Genomic DNA, 22,709 nt, shown 5'->3' with positions numbered 1-22,709 from the left:
TTGTAGAGCAAGGAGATCTTTAAAGTTGTTGTGAATGTAGTAAGTTTAAGATGCTAATTAGATATCCAAGTGTAGGTTATGAGTAAGGCAATTAGATATACAACTCTAGGGCTTAGGGGGGTGGTCCAGAGAATGAAATTTAAGTGCATTGGTGTATGTAGACAGTATTCAAATTCATGTGATTGAATGAGATTGCTTAGTGGGTGAATGCACATTAAAAAGTAGAAAAGGGCCCAAACCCTGAGGCACTCCAACATTCAGATATCAATTGGAGATATAAATTTGGAAGCCATCAGTGGTCTTTGAAATAATGACTTTCCAGGGGTGCCTGGGTGGCTCAGTCAGTTGAGCATCTGACTCTTGATTTCGGCTCAGGTCATGATCCCAGAGTCATGGAATCGAGTCCCCCATTGGACTCCACACTGAACATGGAGCCTGCTTAAGATTTTCTTTCTCCCTCTGCCTCTCTTCCCGCTTGCACTCTCTCTCTCTAAAACAACTTTTTTTTTTAATTAAGAAATGAAATAATGACATTCCTGTTTGTGGAAGAAAGTAAGGGAATTACAGATTTCCATGGTAGCTTAAAGTAGCCAAATAGCTCAAATGAAGAGCCTACTGAATTCTGTATCTTTTTTTTTATTAAAAAAAAATTTCTCTTAATGTTTATTTATTATTGAGAGAGAAAGAGCATGAGCATGGGAGGGGCAGAGAGAGGGGGAGACAGAATCCAAAGCAAGCTCCAGGCTCTGAGCTGTCAGCACAGAGCCCGATGCAGGGCTTGAACTCAAAAACCGTGAGATTATGACCTGAGCCAAAGTCAGATGCTTAACCAACTGAGCCACCCAGGCACCCCTGTATCTTTGATAGAGGCACAAGTAAGTACCTTCCTCATTCTCTCCTTAAATACTAAAACATACAGCAATCTAGTGATTCTCAACCAGAGACCATTTTGCCCTGCTTCCCATCAGGGGACATTTGGTAGTGTCGGGGACATTTTGTGGCCGTGACTAGGAAGAAGGTTCTGCTGACATCTAGTGGGATTGGAGGCCAGACATGCTGCTAAACAGCCTACAATGTACAGGGCAGCTGCCCATTATAATCACTCTGCCCAAAATGTCAGTAGTGCTGTGGTTGAGAAGCCTTGAGATAACTCCACCTGTGTAATTTCTCTTCCCATTTGTCGCAAGGTTGGGGGGAGAAAACTCTGAAAGTTTCAGTATTAGGGAATATTAAATGTATGTGGCCTATTTAGGTTTAAGAAGTACTGATAATAGGGGCACCTGGGTGGGTCAGTTGGTCAAGCATCAGTCAAGTGTCTGACTTCAGTTCATGTCATGATCTCATGGTTCATGGGTTCGAGCCCTGCATCAGGCTCTGTGCTGACAGCTCAGAGCCTGGAGCCTGCTTCAGATTCTGTGTCTCCTCTCTCTCTGCCCCTTCCCTGTTCATGCTCTGTCTCTCTGTTTCTCAAAAATATATTTAAAAATGCTTAAAAAAAAGTGATAATAGTGTGAAATTTGACCTGACACTTTTTTCGTTCCCGATCTTTGTCATTGTATTTGTTCCTTCTTAGTAATCATGTGAGTCCATGCATGGGACTGAGTACAAAACAAGTAACACAGATTGTCCTTTTGTGGCCCAAATTTTGAACCTATATGAGAAGAAGATATATATTAAATATGCCCTTGAAATAAAGTGATTTTTCCTTTCAGATAGCTTCAGTAACTGAGATGGTTGGCCAAAAATTAAAACAAAGCTAAAATTAGTCTCATCTCTGATGAGAGTGTTTTTGACACTGTTGGTTTGAAAATGTTCTGGACTGGATCTATGTAGCTACAATCTTAAGGTCTTTTTACATTAAATGATCCTTTTCAATACATTGTTGCTTACTAATTTTCCTATCATTGCTTCTGCTTGACATGGTTTAGAACTCAGTCAGTGGTTTAAATATTAGCTTACAGGCCCCTGTTCAAAAAAATGTGTTGCAACAACATGTATGTCAGCAACATCACTTCATGAGAGAGTTCATTAACTACTCACACAAGGCCATTAGTCCCGACAAAAGTATAAAGTCTAACATTACAGCTATAAAACTCTTGCTTATCAAAATCTAAAACTGTTATGATAGAACAGTTTTTAAAGTTGCTGTTGTGAATGAACATTTGACATCTCAGAATTTTATCAATTTCTGCTTGCATTTTACCTTAGAGAACATTTTCACTAATACTTTGCATAAAATGTACTACCTATTATTTCCATGGAACAAAGAACAGTAAGTCATAAGGAGATGGCAACATCCCCAGGGTCAGAGAAGCAATGTCGAAATTCTTTGTTTCCTGTTGCATACAAAATGAAATCCAGGCTCATTAACTTGGCATTCAGGGTCGTCCACAACCTGCCCTCAGCCTGCCTTTCAACATTATCTTCCTTGGCCCACCTTTTCATTCATTCATTTGGCAACAACTTGTTGAGTGTCTATGTATCCTTTGGACAGTGTAATAAGTTCTGGGGTATATCCCCATTATATATGTTAGACCCAGTACCTGTCCTCATGGAACTTATAGTCTAGAGAGAAAAACAGTCAAGTGAAGAGGCAATTACAAAACCCAATAACCTAACTACTAGCCACCCAATATACCTAGAGACTTGCAGTTCAAGATGGGACCATGCGTGCAATTGAATGCAGACTTAAGGAAGCCTAAGACAGCAATAGCTTCATTGCTCCCTTGCCCATGCCCTGGTTGTCGACCTTGAGGAGTCATTTCTAGTCCTAGAGTTCCCTGGGAACATTTCAGCATTTGGGGAGCTGCCTTGGGACTTTAGACCTGCTCTAAAGTGGATCAGTACAGACCTCGTGGGCCCCATTCAACCAGACCCATCCCATGGAAGCCTCAGAACCACTTCCATATCTGAGACATTCTACCTGAGATCCAGGATGATAGTCCCTTCCCATGCTCCTTAAAATTAGAATGTAGAGCCTGAGACAGGGAGACATTCCATGCAAGTGAGTTTATTACAAGACTTCTCTCAAGAGAAACCTGTAAGCAGTAAGGGAAGCTGCACAGGGCAGGGCAAGAACTAAGCAAAGATGTGGTATCAGCTGAGGTCTAGCTTCACCCCGACCCTACCAGGGTGCTCTGTAGCATGGATGCTACCACGAAGTTGTCCCACCTTGAAGCAAGGAAGGTAGGCTGTTGTGCCCCCAGAATCAATCAGTTATTGACTACGAACCAATCCCAGACAGAGGATGTAACATCTCAAGCATTTCTGGGCAAGCTGTCATCTATGGCTGAGGTGAATTACTTGGAGAAGGGGGCAAGTGAGAAACTTTAACAGCCAGCACTCAAGGTATCTAAAGAATGGTTGCACCAAGCCCAGTAAGGGGGATCTGGTCATGGCATTAACTGCATCTACTACACCCAGAAAATGTGCAAGACCAGAGCAGCCTCCAAGTATTTTGTATCTGTGTCCAGCTTTGACACATTTTTCTAGAGACTCCCATTTGGGTGTCTTTTCTGCTTTACTCATCAATATCTCCTTTATATTTCAAATCCCAAAATTACTTGTAGACATTCAAAGGTTATGATTTAAATTCTTAGCTTTCCTTCTCAGTGATCCCACTATCTAATGTTAATAATTAACCTGAAGACTAATTTAACCAAAATTTTCAAGCTGAGTTCACAAAAAGGAGGACAATTTCCAGAAAGTTGTCAACAGCTTAATGCTACCCCAGGCATGGACATTTTAAGTGTAGTCTGTATTTTTTTCTACTTGGGAAAAAGTTGGGCACAAGAGCAAACGTAAGTGAAAAATCCCGTTTTCATTTGCAACGTGTTTTGGTTATGCTTTTATAGAAAACAGAACTCAATCACTGCCACATGAAATTAATTTTCTACTTCTGAAAACTCCAGGTTAGCTTCTTCTTTTCTCTATTGTCCAATGCCGTTACTCTGTTTTCTGTATGAGTACTTTGTGAACACCACATGACTTGTATTCAAAAACTTTGTATTTTTCCCAAGCTGTTACCTTTGCTCTGGGGAAGGGTAACTTACTGATTGGTATTTTGATTAAAAAAGGTTCTTCAAAAGACAGAAGCATGATCCCTATTTGCATTTCTTATAGTGGACTCTATTACATCCCCCCCCTGGCTGCAACTGATCAAAACCACTTGGATCTGCCTCCTTGAAATCTCATCCTTTGGATACTTTCAGGAAGCTATCCTGGCTTCATCATAGATAATAAAACATTGAGAAATAAAATATATGTTGTTAAATATAAGAAACGGTGCTAATTTCAGTTGATTCTCCTAAGTGAAATGTTTTTAAAAAATTATGTTTTATTAACAGTCTGACTCTGTAATTTTACTGTTTCAACAGGTATGTTGTCTCAGCACCTAAAGTATTCTATGTTGGAGCCTCTGAAAATGTAGTAATTCAAGTTCATGGATACACGGACTCATTTGCTGTGACCATTGCTATTAAAAGTTATCCCGATAAAAGTTTTACATATTCTTCTGGCCAAGTTAATTTGTCTCCAGAAAATAAATTCCAAAGCTCTGTAAACTTAACTGTATGTATTCTTATCTTAGTTTCTTTTATATGCCAAGTATTTCTTTATAAAACACACATTGATCCTTTTTTACATGTAGGTATAAAAATGTGTTACATCATACTATTAAGTGCATTTACTAGTTGAGAAGAGATAAGTGTCATATGTTTATACACGTAAGTAAGTGGGAAATGTTAAGAATCTGCTTCTGATTTGCAGGCAATGTAAAGAAATGTAAAAGTGTGAATGAAGCAGATTAAGGTTATTAATATGAAAAGATTTGATGACATGAGGTGAAAACAAAATCAGCCACCACATATACCTGCTTAAAAAATTTCAAGATAAATACAGTGGTGCCCCCCAGCCCCATCAGTTGTTTTACTTTTTGTGGTTTGACTTAACCATGGTGAACCATGGTGTCCAGAAGCAGATGATCGTTCTTCTGATGTATCATCAGGTCAATAGTTGTCTAACACTATGTCATGTGTTTGCGTCGTTCACCTCACTTCATCCCGTCACATAGGCGTTTTATCATCTCACATCATTACAAGGAGAAGGGTGAGTATAGTACAGTAAGATATTTTGAGAGAAAAAGAGACCACGTGTGTATAACATTTATTACAGTATATTGTTATAATTCTATTTTATTATTAGTTATGGTAATCTCTTATGTGCCTAATTTACATACTAAACTTTATCATAGGTATTATGTATAGGAAAAAAAAAAACAATATTTATAGAGTTTGTACTATCCACAGCTTCAGGCACCTAGTCTTGTAATGTATCCTCCACGGATAAACTGTACCAGAAAGAAATAATTAAATACTTAAATTTTATATATTCAGAGGAAAAAAATAAGAGGAAGAGAAACATAGACATAGATTTGACTCTGTTGATCTAAAAAACTCAAAGAAGTGAACGGAGAACAATTTGAACATTTGTTTTCCTGAATTATGTACAACGTTTTAACCTCTTTGTTCTACAAAATTAATTTTCTCTTAAAGTATATACCTATCATAGGCTTTTTGTACTTTCAGTTTGGATTTGAATCAAGTAAGTTTTTTCAAACAGATTTGTGAACAACGTTCAAGGAAAATTAGAGACATGTCCACAACCCTTTTCCTCACCCTTTAATAGATATGTTCTATTAAAAATTGAATTTTGTTCAGTGATTGTCATTTTTAACAGACATTAAATCTGGATAATTTTTTGAAGTAATTGTTTCAAACTAAATTTGAGAAGAAACTGAAATACATTTTTTCAGGAACACCTCTGTATTTGCTGTTTTATTTTACAAAATTTTTGTTACAAATAAACAATTATTCAACTCATTTTCATAGCTACCTAAAAGATAAATGCTTTTATTATCTTAAGATTATTATATAATATTCCTTCTTTAACTTTGTTTTTAAACAGATACAACCAAAAGATTTATCTGGAGGACCAAATGCAGTTTCATATGTATATTTAGAAGTTGTATGTGATCATTTTTCAAAAGCAACAAAAATTCCACTCCGCTATGACAATGGATTTATCGTCATTCAGACAGACAAATCTGTTTACAATTCAGATGAGTCAGGTATAATAGAGAGGGAATCTTAATTTCTGGGGGGAAAAAAGTGGGATGACCTAATTAATGGTATTGAGACCAATGGATTTTATCTTTGGGGGGGGGCGGGGAATGAAATTAATTCCCAAATTTATACCATACACAAAACTAGAGTTGACAAACTAAAGGTTAAATTTTACATTATAAAAACAAAGAATCAGCAAAATATGAATATAATTTGGAGGTAAGGAAGACCTTTCTTAGAATGATACCAAGTCTCCTTTTAAATTTTTTTTTAAATTTGAAGTGACGTATTACAGAACTTAATACAAGAGGCTGAATTTTAACTTGAAAACAATCTCATGTTTATTCTCAATATCCTCTTCTTTTACGAATAGAATTTCAATTTCACATTAACGTAGAAAATTGTGAACCAAATTACAAAATGCACCTAGCAATGTTTGTCTCCCGTGTTTCTGTTCGAAACAGCTTTAGTCTTCTTCCAGTAAATTCCCTTTTAGAAATTATCTAAAGGGAGAGAAGGCAGGTGAAGTAATGGGTATATTGAGTGCTGCAGTGCTTTCTGAATTGCCATTAAAGATGATGGCGATGGTGATGATGCTAATTAGGTGACCAAGGATGGAGGTCACCTCCATAATTTTAGCAACAGTACAAGCTCCCTGCCAGTACACATTAACTGTTCTTTAGACACTCAGAGCTGTTTCTTGGAAGCCTGTTGCAAAAATCACTGCGTGTCTAAGGAGAGATGAGACTCTCCCCCTGCTATGCATTTAGGTACTTCATTACACCTTGAGGTATGCAGATTCTTGCCTGCATTTTTTCTGCTAGAGAATGCTTCACTGGGTCTGTTGACACAATTAACCACTTATGTTCCTCCTCTATTCTATAGTAATTTCAGATACCAGGGAGCTGCAGTCTTTCTTATCTATCAGTGGTTAAAAAATACAAAAAGTTAATGGGGCGCCTGGGTGACTCAGTCGGTTAAGTGTCCAACTCTTTATTTCTGTTCAGGTCATGATCTCACGGTTTGTGAATTTGAACACCTCATCAGGCTCTGTGCTGACGGCATGGAGCCTGCTTGGTATTCTGTCTCCCTCTCTCTCTTCCCCTCTCCTGCTTGCTATGTCTCTCAAATAAAAATAAACTAAAAAGAAATAAAAAATAAAAAAGTTTGAGTGAAAATACTCAGTAAGTTGAATCATATCTTAAGTACATAAAGTGGAATATTTAAAAGAACCCATTCAGGAAATTTTTGGTAAAAGAACATTTTTTTATTTTTTCACTTTAAAGTTCACATCCAATATTCTAACTCATCTTTTCCTTTTTTTTTTTTTTTTTTTTTTTTTGGTAAAGTAAGCTCTATGCCCAAAGTGGGACTTGAATTGAATTCACGACCCTGAGATGAAGAACCACGTGATTCTACTGACTAAGCCAACCAGACACTGCTAATTCATCTTTTCCTTTAAACTAGGATTTTATGTTTGGGGTTTCTAAATTTTAATCTAGATTTCATGACCCTCATGTTATAGGGTTATTAATGATATTGTCAGAGCATTTAAGAGTTGAACAGAGTTTCTAATAATGACAATTTTTTTTTCTTGTAGTAAAAGTTAGAATTTATTCATTGGACGAAGAGTTAAAGCCATCACAAAGAGAAGTTACCATAACTTTTATAGTGAGTATGCCTTTAATTTAAATCAAATTTTAACCTTGGCATTTTCATTATATGAATAGTTTTTCTTACTATAACACAAGTCAAATGTGGCATTAATTTATTCAGTATTGTATAGCAGCAGGCATTTATTTAGCACCTGTTGTGGGTACAACCTGGTAATCTTATGCTTCTTTTATCCTGATTGCTAATTTTTGTGTATAAATAGTGAAATATATTTTATATGGCCCCATTAAAAAACACCCTTTAGTGACTCCATCTCCAAAGTGGATGTAGTTAATTAGTTTGTATCCTCTTGCCATCTGTGAAAAAGCATGGGCAGATGTAGTGAGGGTTCTAGAAGTATAAATTGTGGTACCTTGAGAAGTGCATGGCATGCAGTATATCACTACAACAGTCTTATACAATCAATGTAATTATTTCCTTTTTATGGAAGAAAAGGCTGAGGGTTAAAGAAGTTAAGTAACCACTGAGATCATACTGATACTAATGAGTTGAATCAGGATTCAAACCCAGGTCTGTCTGTCTCCAGAACCTTAGCACTTAGCTCTCTTGATTTGTTTGGGGGATTATGGGATGTGTCTTTCTGTGGATATTTGACTTTAGCCAACCTGACAAGCATACATAATATGGTAAACCAAGTAAAGGATAATGTATTGTCAATAACAGGCCAGCTTGAACAGGAGGCAAAGCTAGAGACGATTACTAAATTATTCTAGAGGGACTTCTGAAAGGACAAAGCCCGGTCCTGCGCTGGTTTTAATGGAAACCTTGGAGAGGGTTTGATAGAAGTGGGATGATGTCTCAGATGTCATGGAGCCAGGAAGAAGCACAATGTGGAGATGACCATGACAGTGGCTTGGCCACAGCAGACTGACCCAGAAACACTTTAGGGAGAGACAGTGACCACAATGAAGCATTATTTCACATTTGGGGACTTGCAGGGGGACAGGCAGACTCAAGTGAACCTGTTGAGATTCTTCACAAATCCCATCATTCTCTTGTCAGAGGTCCCCCTGGAGGTAAGACATTGAACAGGTAGAGGCTGCTGCTTTGGCATGCCCTGATGTGTTCAGGTTTGATCTTGAAGAAACATGGAGCCAAAGAAGCCTTGTGTGCATGGCACAGCATTATGAAAATAGTGTTTGAAGATTATCCACAAGTCCTGTTCAGGAAGAAGGGTGGTGGAAAAAAAGCCTTGCTGGGAGTTGCTTAATGTATCTTAAATATTTACTGTACTACTTACACACCTGTTCAAAATATGTTTTTGTGCCTTAGAAGTTAGTCTTTGTTAACAAGCCTGACCAGGTGTCATCACCTCAATGCCAGGCCAATATTGCATGTGCTTAATTTCAACAAAGTTCCTTAGCATTTACTGAATATTTCTATAAGACTGTCAACTGCATGTCATGTTTATGTGTAACTTCTGTATTTATAGTTGTTTTAAAAAATAAAACTTGCTTTTCTTTTCACTCAAAGGATCCAACAGGGTCAGAAGTTGCCATGGTAGGAGAAAAAAATTATACTGGAATTATCACTTTTCCTGACTTCAAGATTCCAGTTAATCCTAAGTATTTATTTTATTTTATTTTATTTTATTTTATTTTATTTTATTTTATTTTATTTTATTTTATTTTATTTTATGCAGATAATGGTTTTTTTATTGAATAATCTGTGTAGTTGCTGAGACCACTATGTACAGACATAAGAGAAGGTGTTTTATTTCTTGGTATCTTCTTACATGAAAGTGAAGGGCAATGTGTTTAAAAACAAGTGGATTTTCTTGAAATCCTAAGTATTTTAACTTATTTTGGGGTAAAGTTGTTTCTCTTAAAAGCAGTGGAGGTGTCCGGGGTAATTGAACAGTCTATGGAACCATTTACATGTGACTGAAAGGTGCTGATGTACACAAAGATTTGTTCTGGCTATCCTTATCAGGCCCTATTGAGTATCCTTCCAACAGAAAGGAAGGTGGAGCCTGCTTGGGCTCTTGTGCATTGAGGCAGGGGGCCTGATGTAATAATGCCAGCTGTAAGCACCAAGCTAGTCTGCTGTATTCAGTTCAGTGAGCACCTTTTACAACAAAGTCCAGGCAGTAGACACTGTGGGAGACAGACCCTACCCCCTAAATGCTGAGAGCACAATAGAAGAAATAAAAAAAAATGTACAAAAGGAAGAAGTCCACTAACATGTGTTTAATATTCTATAGTGGATTTGGAATTTTCTCTGACATTTATTCCCAGAACTTGGAAGATATTTTGAGATCCAATTTGAGAGTTACATTGCATAACGTCTTGAAAATGTAACACCTCAAAGCGGTATTTTACTGCAGTAAAAGAACTGACATTTATGGATCCTCTACTGTGTACCAAGCACTCTGCTAAGTTCTTTCTTATTGCCATTTTCAAGATAAAGAAATTAAGGCTCAGATAAATGTTTAGGCCTGTTCAAAACCACCCGACTTTAAATGGTGGACCTGAAATGGGAACCCAGATCTCTCTGGCCAGGTTCATCCGTACTCTTTCCTTCTACCACACTGTCCCTCTAAAAGGAATTTCACTCTGGCCTCAGTTGTAAAATTTTCAAAACTATATATTTGTACCATTTTGATAAGTTTCACCTGATCAAATGGTCCTAGAAGTGTACCCTTGACTTTCTGGCATGTTATATAGTGTAACATATATTAATATGTTTAAACTTTAAGCTTGGTTCATCAAATGAAAAAACAATGCCTTTAAATGAAAAACATTTTCTAGCTAAATACTATGATATACTAGAGAGTGAGTCAGTAATATGAAAATAAATTTCAGTATATTTACAACTCCACCCAAAATGCATATTTTTGTTTATAATTTTAAAATGTCTTTCAAAAATAGTATATTACTTAGGTGGTGCATAAATCTGAAACTGCTGTCAGGGTTGTCTAAACATGAAGTTGTGGTCAAGGGTTTTGGAGCCAGAGTAACAAAGTTTGAATCCCAGTCCCACCACCTAACTAGCTCTGTGTCCCTGAGTAAGTTACTTCACCTCTGTGAGCCTCATTTCTCTGATGATAAAATGGGGATAATAATATAACTTGTTCTATGGTATTTTTTGAGGATTGAATGAGTTAATACATGTAAAGCTCTTAAAACAGTGTTTGGCCTATACTAAGTGCTCATTTGAATGTTACCTACAGTCATTGGATGAGTTAGAGATGCATTACTTGGTGATACTTAAAGTTTTAAATGTATTTCTTTCACAGATACGGTTCATGGACAATTAAAGCTAAATACAAAGAGGACTTCACAACAACAGCAGTTGCAATGTTTGAAGTTAAAAGCCATGGTAATTTCTCATAAGTTACTGAGATTTCCAATGTGTATTTTTGAAAACTGTTCTCAATGATTTCATAGACTAAAGACTCATTAAAGAATAAATACAGAGCAGTGAGGAGTGGTAGACAGAAGTGGACTGGGGGACAGAAGGCCAAAGACCTGGGGCTCTTAGTGTGGCTCACCTCAATTCGGTCACTGAACACTCTGAACCTTGTTCCCTCGTCATCATTCTGCAGAGAATCAAGTCCTGTAAGGAGGTAGGATTAGATAATGTTCTTGCAAGAAACATGGTTCTCTGACACTCTTAGGGATCATCTAGTCTGACCCCCTTGTCTGAAAATGAGGCCGGGTGAGGAGGGTCAGGCCCAGAGAAATGGGAAGACTGGTCTAGGTTTCACAACCACTTTGTCCAGGCCGACAAGGAGAATGGCACCTCCGACTTAGCCAGTGCTCCTTCCCATCAGCCGTAAAAATCAATGCTGTGTTTGGAAAATTACAATGTTTAGAAAAAAAAATAAAGTATAACTTACTTTGGAAATATTAATTGTACTAATAACTAACTTGTTAATAATTCCTTCTGTTCATTTCTCATAGGGGCTAGATTATTAATTTGTATGCTCTTATGTAAATTTCTTTTTTTTTTTAATATGAAATTTATTGTCAAATTGGTTTCCATACAACACCCAGTGCTCACTCATCCCAACAGGTGCCCTCCTCAATACCCATCACCCACCCACCCCTCCCTCCCACTCTCCATAAACCCTCAGTTTGTTCTCAGTTTTTAGGAGTCTCTTATGTTTTGGCTCCCTCCCTCTCTAACCATTTTTTTTTTCCTTCCCCTCTCCCATGGTCTTCTGTTAAGTTTCTCAGGATCCACATAGGAGTGAAAACATATGGAATCTGTCCTTCTCTGTATGACTTATTTCACTTAACGTAACAGTCTCCAGTTCCATCCACGTTGCTACAAAAGGCCATATTTCATTCTTTCTCATTGCCACGTAGTATTCCATTGTGTATATAAACCACAATTTCTTTATCCATTCATCAGTTGATGGACACTTAGGCTCTTTCCATAATTTAGCTATTGTTGAGAGTGCTGCTATAAACATTGGGGTACAAGTGCCCCTATGCATCAGTACTCCTGTATCCCTTGGTTAATTCCTAGCAGTGCTATTGCTGGGGTAGGTCTATTTTTAATTTTTTGAGGAACCTCCACACTGTTTTCCAGAGTGGCTGCACCAATTTGCATTCCCACCAAGAGTGCAAGAGGGTTCCCGTTTCTCCACATCCTCTCCAGCATCTTTAGTCTCCTGATTTGTTCATTTTGGCCACTCTGACTGGTGTGAGGTGATATCTGAGTGTGGTTTTGATTTGTATTTCCCTGATGAGGAGCGACGTTGAGCATCTTTTCATGTGCCTGTTGGCCATCCAGATGTCTTCTTTAGAGAAGTGTCTATTCATGTTTTCTGCCCATTTCTTCACTGGATTATTTGTTTTCAGTTGTGGAGTTTGGTGAGCTCTTTATAGATTTTGGATACTAGCTCTTTGTCCGATATGTCATTTGCAAATATCTTTTCCCATTCTGTTGGTTGCCTTTTAATTTTGTTGATTGTTTCCTTTGCAGGGCAGAAGCTTTTTATCTTCATGAGGTCCCAATAGTTCATTTTTCTTTTAATTCCCTTGCCTTTGGGGATGTGTCAAGTAAGAAGTTGCTGCGGCTGAGGTCAGAGAGGTTTTTCCCTGCTTTCTCATCTAGGGTTTTGATGGTTTCCTGTCTCACACTCAGGTCCTTTATCCATTTTGAGTTTGTTTTTGTGAATGGTGTAAGAAAGTGGTCTAGTTTCATCTTTCTGCGTGTTGTTGTCCAGTTCTCCCAGCACCATTTGTTAAAAAGACTGTCTTTTTTCCACTGGATATTCTTTCCTGCTTTGTCAAAGATTAGTTGGCCATATTTTTGTGGGTCTAGCTCTGGGGTTTCTGTTCTATTCCATTGGTCTATGTGTCTGTTTTTGTGCCGATACCATGCTGTCTTGATGATTACAGCTTTGTAGTAGAGGCTAAAGTCTGGGATTGGGATACCTCCTGCTTTGGTCTTCTTCAAAATTACTTTGGCTATTCAGGGCCTTTTGTGGTTCCATACAAATTTTAGAATTGCTTGTTCTAGCTTCGAGAAGAATGCTGGTGCAATTTTGATTGGGATTGCATTGAATGTGTAGATCGCTTTGGGTAATATTGACATTTTAACAATATTTATTCTTCCAATCCACGAGCACGGAATGTTTTTCCGTTTCTTTATATCTTCTTCAATTTCCTTCATAAGCTTTCTATAGTTTTCAGCATACAGATCTTTTACATCTTTGGTTAGGTTTATTCCTGGGTATTTTATTCTTCTTGGTGCAATTGTGAATGGGATCAGTTTCTTTATTTGTCTTTCTGTTGCTTCATTATTAGTGTATAAGAATGCAACTGATTTCTGTACATTGATTTTGTATCCTGTAACTTTGCTAAATTCATGTATCAGTTCTAGCAGACTTCTGGTGGAGTCTATCGGATTTTCCGTGTATATCATGTCATCTGCAAAAAGTGAAAGCTTCGTCTTTGCCAATTTTGATGCCTTTGATTTCCTTTTGTTGTCTGATTGCTGATGCTAGAACTTCCAACACTATGTTAAACAACAGAGGTGAGAGTGGACATCCCTGTCGTGTTCCTGATTTCAGGGAGAAAGCTCTCAGTTTTTCCCCATTGAGGATGATATTAGCTGTGGGCTTTTCATAAATGGCTTTTATGATGTTTAAGTATGTTCCTTCTATGCCGACTTTCTCGAGGGTTTTTATTAAGAAAGGATGCTGAATTTTGTCAAATGCTTTTTCTGCATCGATTACAGGATCATATGGTTCTTATCTTTTCTTTTATTAATGTGATGTATCACATTGATTGATTTGCGAGTGTTGAACCAGCTTTGCAGCCCAGGAATGAATCCCACTTGATCATGGTGAATAATTCTTTTTATATGCTGTTGAATTCGATTTGCTAGTATCTTATTGAGAATTTTTACATCCATATTCATCAGGGATATTGGCCTGTAGTTCTCTTTTTTTACTGGGTCTCTGTCTGGTTTAGGAATCAAAGGAATGCTGGCTTCATAGAATGAGTCTGGAAGTTTTCCTTCCCTTTCTATTTTTTGGAATAGCTTGAGAGGGATAGGTATTATCTCTGCTTTAAATGTCTGGTAGAATTCCCCTGGGAAGCCATCTGGTCCTGGACTCTTATTTGTTGGGAGATTTCTGATAACCGATTCAATTTCTTCACTGGTTATGGGTCTGTTCAAGCTTTCTATTTCTTCCTGTTTGAGTTTTGGAAGTGTGTGGGTGTTTAGGAATTTGTCCATTTCTTCCAGGTTGTCCAGTTTGTTGGCATATAATTTTTCATAGTATTCCCTGATAATTGCTTGTATTTCTAAGGCATTGGTTGTAATAATTCCATTTTCATTCATGATTTTATCTATTTGGGTCATCTCCCTTTTCTTTTTGAGAAGCCTGGCTAGAGGTTTATCAATTTTGTTTATTTTTTCAAAAAAACAACTCTTGGTTTCATTGACTATAAATTTCTTACTCAACTACTTAAACCATGTTCTCTGCTTACCAGCTTGATGAGGAGACAGAAAGGTATTTTTAATTAGGAGAGAAGAACAATCCCATGTAAAAATTTGAATTATTAAACATGCTAAAACCACAGCAACAGAATATCCTCTGAAGCAATTAAACTGAATTTTAGACTTGCTTTGTTGACACTCTTAGACGCTGTTCATATTTACAAAGTCCTTGCTCTATTTTTTCACTACCAGAGGGCATTTTTCTCTGACACAAAAAAGCAGCCAGTGGGAGCCTGGGTGGGTCAGTTGGTTGACCTTCCCACTCTTGATCTTGGCTCAGGTCATGATCTCATGGTTTGTGGGTTCCAGCCCTGTGTCAGACTCCGTGCTGCTTGCGATTCTTTCTCTTTCTCTCTCTGAGCTTCTCCTGCTCATGCATGCTCTCTCACTCTCTCTCAAAGTAAATTAACAACAACAACAAAAAAAAAGGCAGGCAGAACGTGAGACACTTGATTTGCCCTTCTGCAGCCAGCCCCTCCCAATTTGTCCTGGTCACCATGGAGCCAAGTCTCCCTTCTCTCTGAAAGGCAGCTTCTCCTTTTGGGTTAAGCAGTCTGCAGAGCAGTGCATAAGTAGGATTGTGAAACCTAACGTTACTCCTTAAATGGGCAGAAGTGAAAGACATAGTTTTGTAAGCAGTCAAAAAGGATTCTTTGTGAGTTATAGCCTCAAAGAGCTGCACAGTCTAAAACTTCCCTTTGTTCTAATTCTCATTTTTGTAAGAAAGTTATTTTCTAAAGCTAATAACTAGAAGATGCCTTTCCTGAGAGTTGAAGATTTATACTTACATTTTGGACACTGAATAGAAAAGAAGAGTCAAACACTAGATGCTAAAGGAGCAAAGAATTTCCAATTTAATGAACATTTATCAAACCCTATATGAAAGGCACTTGGGGCAAAGGTTTATACAGGTTAACAAGATCAGGGCTTGTCTTCATGGAGCTCATACTTTGATAGCAACACATGTGCTTTAATAAGGGCATCACTGCTAGAGCAGAAAGATGAGATTGATCCCTGATTTGAGGATAAAGAAGCTTCAGAAGCTTGATGATTGTCATAAAGAAGGATGGTGTGTGACTGATACTGTTAAGTCCCATTGTACCGAAAAGTTTCTTGTTTGAAACATAGTTTAAATTGTATATCTTTTTTTTTGCCTAGATTTACATTCAGTGAAACCACACTTCTTTATCTTAGTAGAACCAGAAAATTACTTCATTAGCCATAAAAATTTTGAGGACTTCAAGATTACTATAAAAGCTAGGTAAGAAAATAACTATTTTCAGATTAATGTAGCCCCTGAATGTGAAACAGCTTTAATTTCAAGAGTCAAAATTGACTGATTAGTAGTGCTTGCCTGAGGTCCTATGTTGAAAAAGACTTTGAGGTTCAATGTAAAAAATACTGTGATTAATAATATCTAATAGCTGCGGGAAGTGGATTCAAGGAGAATTGCCTGAAGTATATTGGCTGAGTTCAGTCTTGTAGTTATTCTACAGTCTTGTAAGCAAAGAACCCTAAAGATTGAAGTCATGGTGACTATTCGGGTGACTGTAACTGGTTAGGTATTAAAAATATGATATAAAAACCATTCAGTTCTTTATATTCATGACCTCATTAATATTAATTGATCATACAACTTAATTATCAAAAGCAGTTCTAGAACAGATTGAAAATGCTCAGAAGTCATACTTGGCAGATGAGCTAGTGAGAACACAGACTTGCCTGTTTTATATTTAAATAGGGAAAGTTTGTGTTTTTCATGGACTCAAAGGCAAATATTGGGCTAAACTGAAAATGACACGTCTCCAGGTTGGATGTGATATTGCCCCTTTGGCTAAAAGGAGCACTGGGGAGTGGCTCCCTGTTGTTGCCACACCATGCCACAGTCATGGAAGAAGGTGGCTCTTTACAAAGAGACCTGGGTCCTAAGCTCACTTCTCCATGAACTTGCTGTGAATTTAAAACCGTGGGAAGTTAAGCAAGTTTGTTTTATCCCCCTGGGAACCAATTTCATCATCCGTCAATGGAAATAAAAACACTTACTTTCCCCTGCACCTGCAGAGTGTAACAATGAGATGTACTACTGTGTACACGGTTCAAGAGTACAAAGCAAATTTCGCATTTTATCTGTATGTCATTACTATAACTGCTTTATCAAAAAGCAATTAATTATATTCCGTTTTGACAGATATTCTTATAGTAAGAATGTAACAGAGGCTAAAGTTTCTGTCTTTTTTGGGATAAGAGAAGATTTACATGGGAGTGGAAAAGAAATGATGCATGAAGCAACACAGAAGACAGAGGTAAAGAGAGATTGAGCTACCTTCACAGTCATGGAGAACTGAGGCAGTTCACCAGCACATGGAGACCGAAAGTGGGCTTTCACCCACAAGAGTCCACGGAATTAAACAGAAGAGAACAAAACAAAACCAATAGAACTTCGGGCTTTGAGAAGTTCCACTGGTGAAAGCAGATAAGCTACAGAGATATTTGTCTTCAATCTGGAGAAGGTTCCATCAGATAGACAGTAGTACCCAAATTCTAGCCTCAGATTCTGAATAGGATGAGACTCACGTGATGTCGAATCAGAGATGTTCCATCTCTGATCCTGCAATATGGCCTGAAGCTTCAGGCTTGAAAGAAATGACCTGAATATTAATCAGTTCTAAGTATAGAATCAAGCTTATACTTTGTATTACCACAAGTTGTAACTACAATGTCATTGTCAGGTGAAGATTTTCAGGCTGGTAAAAGCAGAATTTGTTATTCCCTCTCAATGAATTCTTCTCTAATATTATAACTTCTACCTTTTTGTTCCCCTTAAAAAATCAGCTGATTGATGGAGTTGCACAAATTAATTTTAATACTTCAAGGGCAATTAAGAAACTGTCATATAAAAGTCTAGAAGATTTAAATAACAAGTATCTTAATATTTTTGTGGAAGTACAAGAAAGTACAGGTGAGTTCTTAAACTAATCTATCAAATTCATTTCTCACAGTTCTTGTTACAAAGTTTGAATAGAAATCTGCAGCTTATTACTGGTGCATTTTGGGGAAGTGCCTTTGCCAGATGAGCTCCACCAAAATACATGTCCACCAGCTCTGTGCAAGGGAAATGCTCATGAAAGTGATGACGCCCTACTTCCACATGCTAAGGATAGACTTTTATGTTTCAAAAAGAATAGAATGATGGTACCAGAAAATTTTACTTGCAACAATTATTCACATTATGAAAGCATCCCTGAGTCATTTGTGTGCTTGCTTACCTATTCTTAAACATTTTACACATATCTTATACCATACTACCTGGTATTTGTTTGGATGTTGCCTTGGAAATGAGAACCATCCACTTTACATGTGAGTGCCTCTTCTAACAGGATTATTGACTCCTTGAGGGCATGAGGCCCTGCTCAGTTATTTTAAGTTAAAAATGGGATAAGTAATCTGACAAGTGGTCTGGAACAGGAGAACACTATCTGAAACTGGTGAATGGGCGTCTTCCCAACCTCCTGCAAACTGTGCTTTACTGGTCATGGAGTGGCCAGGTTCTTCTAGGGCGACCATAACAATCATCGAGACTTGGGTTAATAACTGTGTGAAATGACCAAAGAATGAATGGATAGCTTGTCCTTATCCAAATAAAGAAATGCAGAGGGATGGAGTGGGTACCCGTGCAGGTCTATGTACTACAATGTAGAACTTGCCAAATTCTAAGTGACACATTTTATTACCTTAGGTGCATTCTTCCAAGAAACCAAAGTGACTGATATCAAATACGTCCTCTTACCTTACACACTGGATTTGGTTGCTACTCCTCTTTTCCTGAAGCCTGGAATTCAATACTGCATCAAGGTTAGATGATTAGAAAATCTAATATGGTGGATTTTATGGTCTGTGGGAGGACAGAGGAAAAGGATGTCTGATAGATCTTGCTTCTCTGTGACCTTCAGTACAGACACATGAATAGAGGGTGAGGAACAGACAAGGCAATGACGAATGCTGTGAGGAAAACAATGGTCTTGATCCAGACATGGTAATAATTTCTTCCAACCCATGGCTTATGGGGCACATGGAGAAGTGCTCTGTTCTTATTAAATGTTCAATAACTGTACACTGATTGAATGTAATTCATATCATATATGCCTGGAGTGGTTAAAACATGACCTTAAGAGAACCCCATTTGCTGAATTAAATCCTACAAAGTTTGTGCTTGGGACTGAAGGAGGGGATTATTTTGGGGGTTTTCTTTTCGTAAAGAATCAATGTCAACCAATGAAATGGATTTGGTCAACAGGTACAGGTGAAGGATGCCTCTACCCATTTCGTAGGAGGGATTGCGGTAATCTTGAAAGCGAAAACAGTTGGTAAAACTCAGGAGAAGAGAGAACTGGATCCAATAAAAAGCACAACAAATTACAATGATGGAGTAGCTTCATTTGTGGTTAACATTCCCTCTGATGTGACAACGCTGGAGTTTAATGTGAGCTGAATTCTCATTTGTTGTATTTTCAACTATTGCCTCAGTCTGTCATAGTGAGTATACAGGAAAGATACGTGAGATTTTATGCATAAATCTAGTGAACAACTCAGACATTTGACTTATAGGCACAGGCAATAACATGTAGTGTACTGAACATTCCATAAAGGGTGTGAATCTGTCAATTTTGTAATTAGGAAATAATTTTTTCTTATGCTAAACAAAATACTACTCAAATCTAGAAAGTTTAGAAAAAGAATTGCCAGGAGGATACAAGAATACAGTCTTCTCTTGTCCAGTATTTCCAGCTATCATCTCTCCCTCAGTTCCCATGCTAATTCTGCTAAAGAACAGCCTACATTCTTCTCCCTGTTCCATACCTCCTCAGGCTGCTGAGATCTGGCTTCTACCCCCACCATATCATTGAAACTGCTCTCACCAAAGATATCCATCAGCCATTTGCTATGACCACTGGATAGTTTTTAGTTCTTGTCTTTTTCCATCTCTAAGACATTTGGTGTGATTGACAATTGTCTTTTTCTTTAAACAATGTTATGGCCTCTGTGATGCCACATTTTCTTCTTTCTTATTTTTCTTCTTTGCTTCCTTCTTTATAGCCTCCATTTTGGACTAATAATCCTTAGTTTGCCCTCTAAGTGGAAGTGATCCTTAGGGTTCTATTCAGACCTTCCTTTCTTCTTATGTGACACATTTTTTATTTGACATATTTCCTCTGTCATTCCATCTGCTCTCATACCTTGTGCTGAAGACTCATCCTACAAGATTCCTACAGACACCATTTTCACCATATTTTTTTCTTGGATATTTCAAAGAAGCTAAACATTGCTTTGTCTAAAACTGAGGATCACTACCAACCTCAAACCTAGACCTCCTCCCAGTGCCCTGTTCAGAGAATGGCCCCACAGCAAACCAGTTCCTCACTCTCCTCCCACTCTCCTTACTGAGGCAAAGTGGGTGGAGTGATCTTTCTGAGACACAAATAGGACCTCAATTGACCTTATCCTTGCTCCCTTCTCCAAACTCATTGCTTGCCACTGTTCCTATGGCTCCTCAAACTCCAGCTTCACTGGAAAGTTTGCAGCCCCCTATCACCCAGTGCTCTGTTGCCACAAGGCCTTTGTAACCCTACCTGGACTCTCCAACCCCATTTCTCTGATTCCCTTGCTCCTACTTATTTGGGGGTCGGCTTTTAAATCGTGTCCTGCAAGAAGCCTTCTCTAAGTACCCTGTGCTAATCAGGGTAGGTATCCTTTACTCTCTGAAAGCCTCAAGTTTTCAAATTTCTTAAGGGCAAGAGCTATGTCTATATTGTTCACCGTTGTGTCCCCAACAACTAGCATAGTTCCTGACACATGTTAGGGACCACTAAACATTGATTGGCTGAATGTATATCTATTTCCAAACCTAAACAAGGACCAAATGTTATAGTCTCCCTTTCCTCTAATAGCATGAACCATTTTTCCTTTACACGTGTTATCAAATTACCTTCCCCAGCAAATGACATCTAATTCTTCAGCTTCATGGAAAACATAAGTGGTTGTAATCTCTTGTTCAAGAACTGGCACAGCATGGCACATATATTTATAAGAGTGCCCTGTGACCCTGAACTTTACCCTCAAGAACAGATCTTGTTTACTCTCCTAAGAATTGAGATTATTCACCACCATTTCCATTTACAACCAATATCTCTATTAGCTTTTAAGAATTATTGATCTCACGGTTCATGGGTTCGGGCCCCATGTCCGGCTCTGTGATGACAACTCAGAGCCTGGAGCCTGCTTCAGATTCTGTGTCTCCCTCTCTCTCTGCCCCTCCCCAACTCACTTGCACTCACACACTCACTCTCTCTCTCTCAAAAATAAATATTAAAAAATTTTATAAAAAGAATTATTGCTACATCCCTTCCCATATTTTCCCCCTCTCCAAATTCCTAGTTCCTGCCAACCTGTGGCAGAAGGAAATGAGTCAGTAAGCTGGCATGTCATTTAAGAAAGAGAGCCAACTTTAGATCTAAGATCTTTTCTTTGACTTCACTGCACTCTTCTACAATAGCCTAGATTTTCATAGTTAACTTTATTATTTTTAAAATTAACATCCTTTTCTGTAATCTCTTGATAATGTGGCTTACCATGATGTTAAGGCAGTAGAATACTAATTTGCCTTTTCATAAGATGTTGTGAAACTTGAGAGATGTATAAGGTATATGGATACATTCACACATGTCAAGCGCTAAAAGCCAGACCTGGCAGTAAATGGGTACTAGAGAAGTGTTAACATTTACCATCTTCATCATCATCATCACGTTAAGCCTCAGTGTTGTACTTTTTTTTGACACTGTCTTTTTAGGTCAGAACTGATGATCCAGACATTCCAGAAGAATATCAGGCCAGCAATGACTATCAAGCTGTGGCCTACTCATCACATAGCCAAAGTTTCCTTTCCCTTAGCTGGACAGACAGTCACAAGAGTTTGCTTGTGGGAGAACATCTGAGCATAACTATTACCCCTAAAAGTCCATATGTTGACAAGATTACACACTACAATTACTTGGTAAGCTCAATAATATCTTACATTCACCTAGACCCCTGCTTGCAACATTTTCTTTACTTATGCAAATAATCCTTTAAATGATTTCTCACGTGACACAAAGTAGTACCCAATTGATATTTAGTGAATGAATGGATGAACTTACATAGCACTTTATAATCTGTAAAGTACGTTCACAAACGTCCTCATAACAGAGCTCACAACACTTCTTTGAGCTCGGTGGACAATGGAACCAATTGGAGAGGTCAAATGACCTGCCATATGCACAAGTTTTTAGTGGTATGTTTAGGATTTTGTTCAAGGTCTTCTGAATCTTGGACTGATATTCTCTGCACAGCATGATGCCAAGAGTTGATCACAGCCTTCATTCAGTCCCCAGACTAGTCAGTGACCTCAGCAATGTTTTATGACCAACCAGGGTATTACCACGTTTTAGATTGCTAGGCCTTGCTAACATTCCTTAAGAACATGCCCTATTTACAAAGGGAAGAATTTAAGTCCTGTGCTCAAGAACAGATATAGTGATTCCAGGCATTGCTCACTGCTGTTTAAAATACAAACTAGCAAGGATGGCAGCATGATATATTGAAAAAGACATGGGCTTTGAGTCAGGAAGATCAGAGTTCACTTCCTGGATAAATCCATGTTCAAAAACAGACCTTTAGAAGCAAATAGTTCCAACCTATCTTATTTTCAGTGACTGATAACATCATCTTGTTTACTAAGCCATTTGTTGGAGCGAGCAATAACCTTATCAATTCTGAGAGAGGAACCTTTTAAGATAATGGGGCAGTTTACATCTCTGAGCTTCAATTTCTACAACTTCTAAATAGGCTAATAAATAAAATCACAACATACAATTGTGAGGATTAAATATGTCCACCTATATATACCTAATGCATAGT

The 22,709-nt window shown here is 37.9% G+C and overlaps 1 protein-coding gene across 1 annotated transcript in view; it reads left to right on the top strand.

Annotated features, from left to right (window-relative positions):
- The first annotated feature begins 3,657 nt into the window (after positions 1 to 3,657).
- Positions 3,658 to 22,709, top strand: part of LOC102902597 (complement C5-like) — a 41,472-nt gene continuing 22,420 nt past the window's right edge. Inside the window, exons 1-12 of the mRNA XM_019816453.2 lie at positions 3,658 to 3,800; positions 4,377 to 4,569; positions 5,965 to 6,127; positions 7,723 to 7,793; positions 9,270 to 9,361; positions 11,035 to 11,117; positions 15,918 to 16,020; positions 16,948 to 17,062; positions 17,592 to 17,718; positions 18,496 to 18,611; positions 19,054 to 19,239; positions 21,604 to 21,807. Of these exons, the coding sequence (XP_019672012.1) occupies positions 3,736 to 3,800; positions 4,377 to 4,569; positions 5,965 to 6,127; positions 7,723 to 7,793; positions 9,270 to 9,361; positions 11,035 to 11,117; positions 15,918 to 16,020; positions 16,948 to 17,062; positions 17,592 to 17,718; positions 18,496 to 18,611; positions 19,054 to 19,239; positions 21,604 to 21,807 (1,518 nt within the window). The 5' untranslated portion in view covers positions 3,658 to 3,735. The remainder of the gene's footprint in view (positions 3,801 to 4,376; positions 4,570 to 5,964; positions 6,128 to 7,722; positions 7,794 to 9,269; positions 9,362 to 11,034; positions 11,118 to 15,917; positions 16,021 to 16,947; positions 17,063 to 17,591; positions 17,719 to 18,495; positions 18,612 to 19,053; positions 19,240 to 21,603; positions 21,808 to 22,709) is intronic.

The sequence above is a fragment of the Felis catus genome, chromosome D4, assembly GCF_018350175.1.
Source record: "Felis catus isolate Fca126 chromosome D4, F.catus_Fca126_mat1.0, whole genome shotgun sequence".
NCBI classification, from domain to species: Eukaryota; Metazoa; Chordata; class Mammalia; order Carnivora; family Felidae; genus Felis; species Felis catus.
This window is presented reverse-complemented; position numbering and strand designations above follow the sequence as displayed.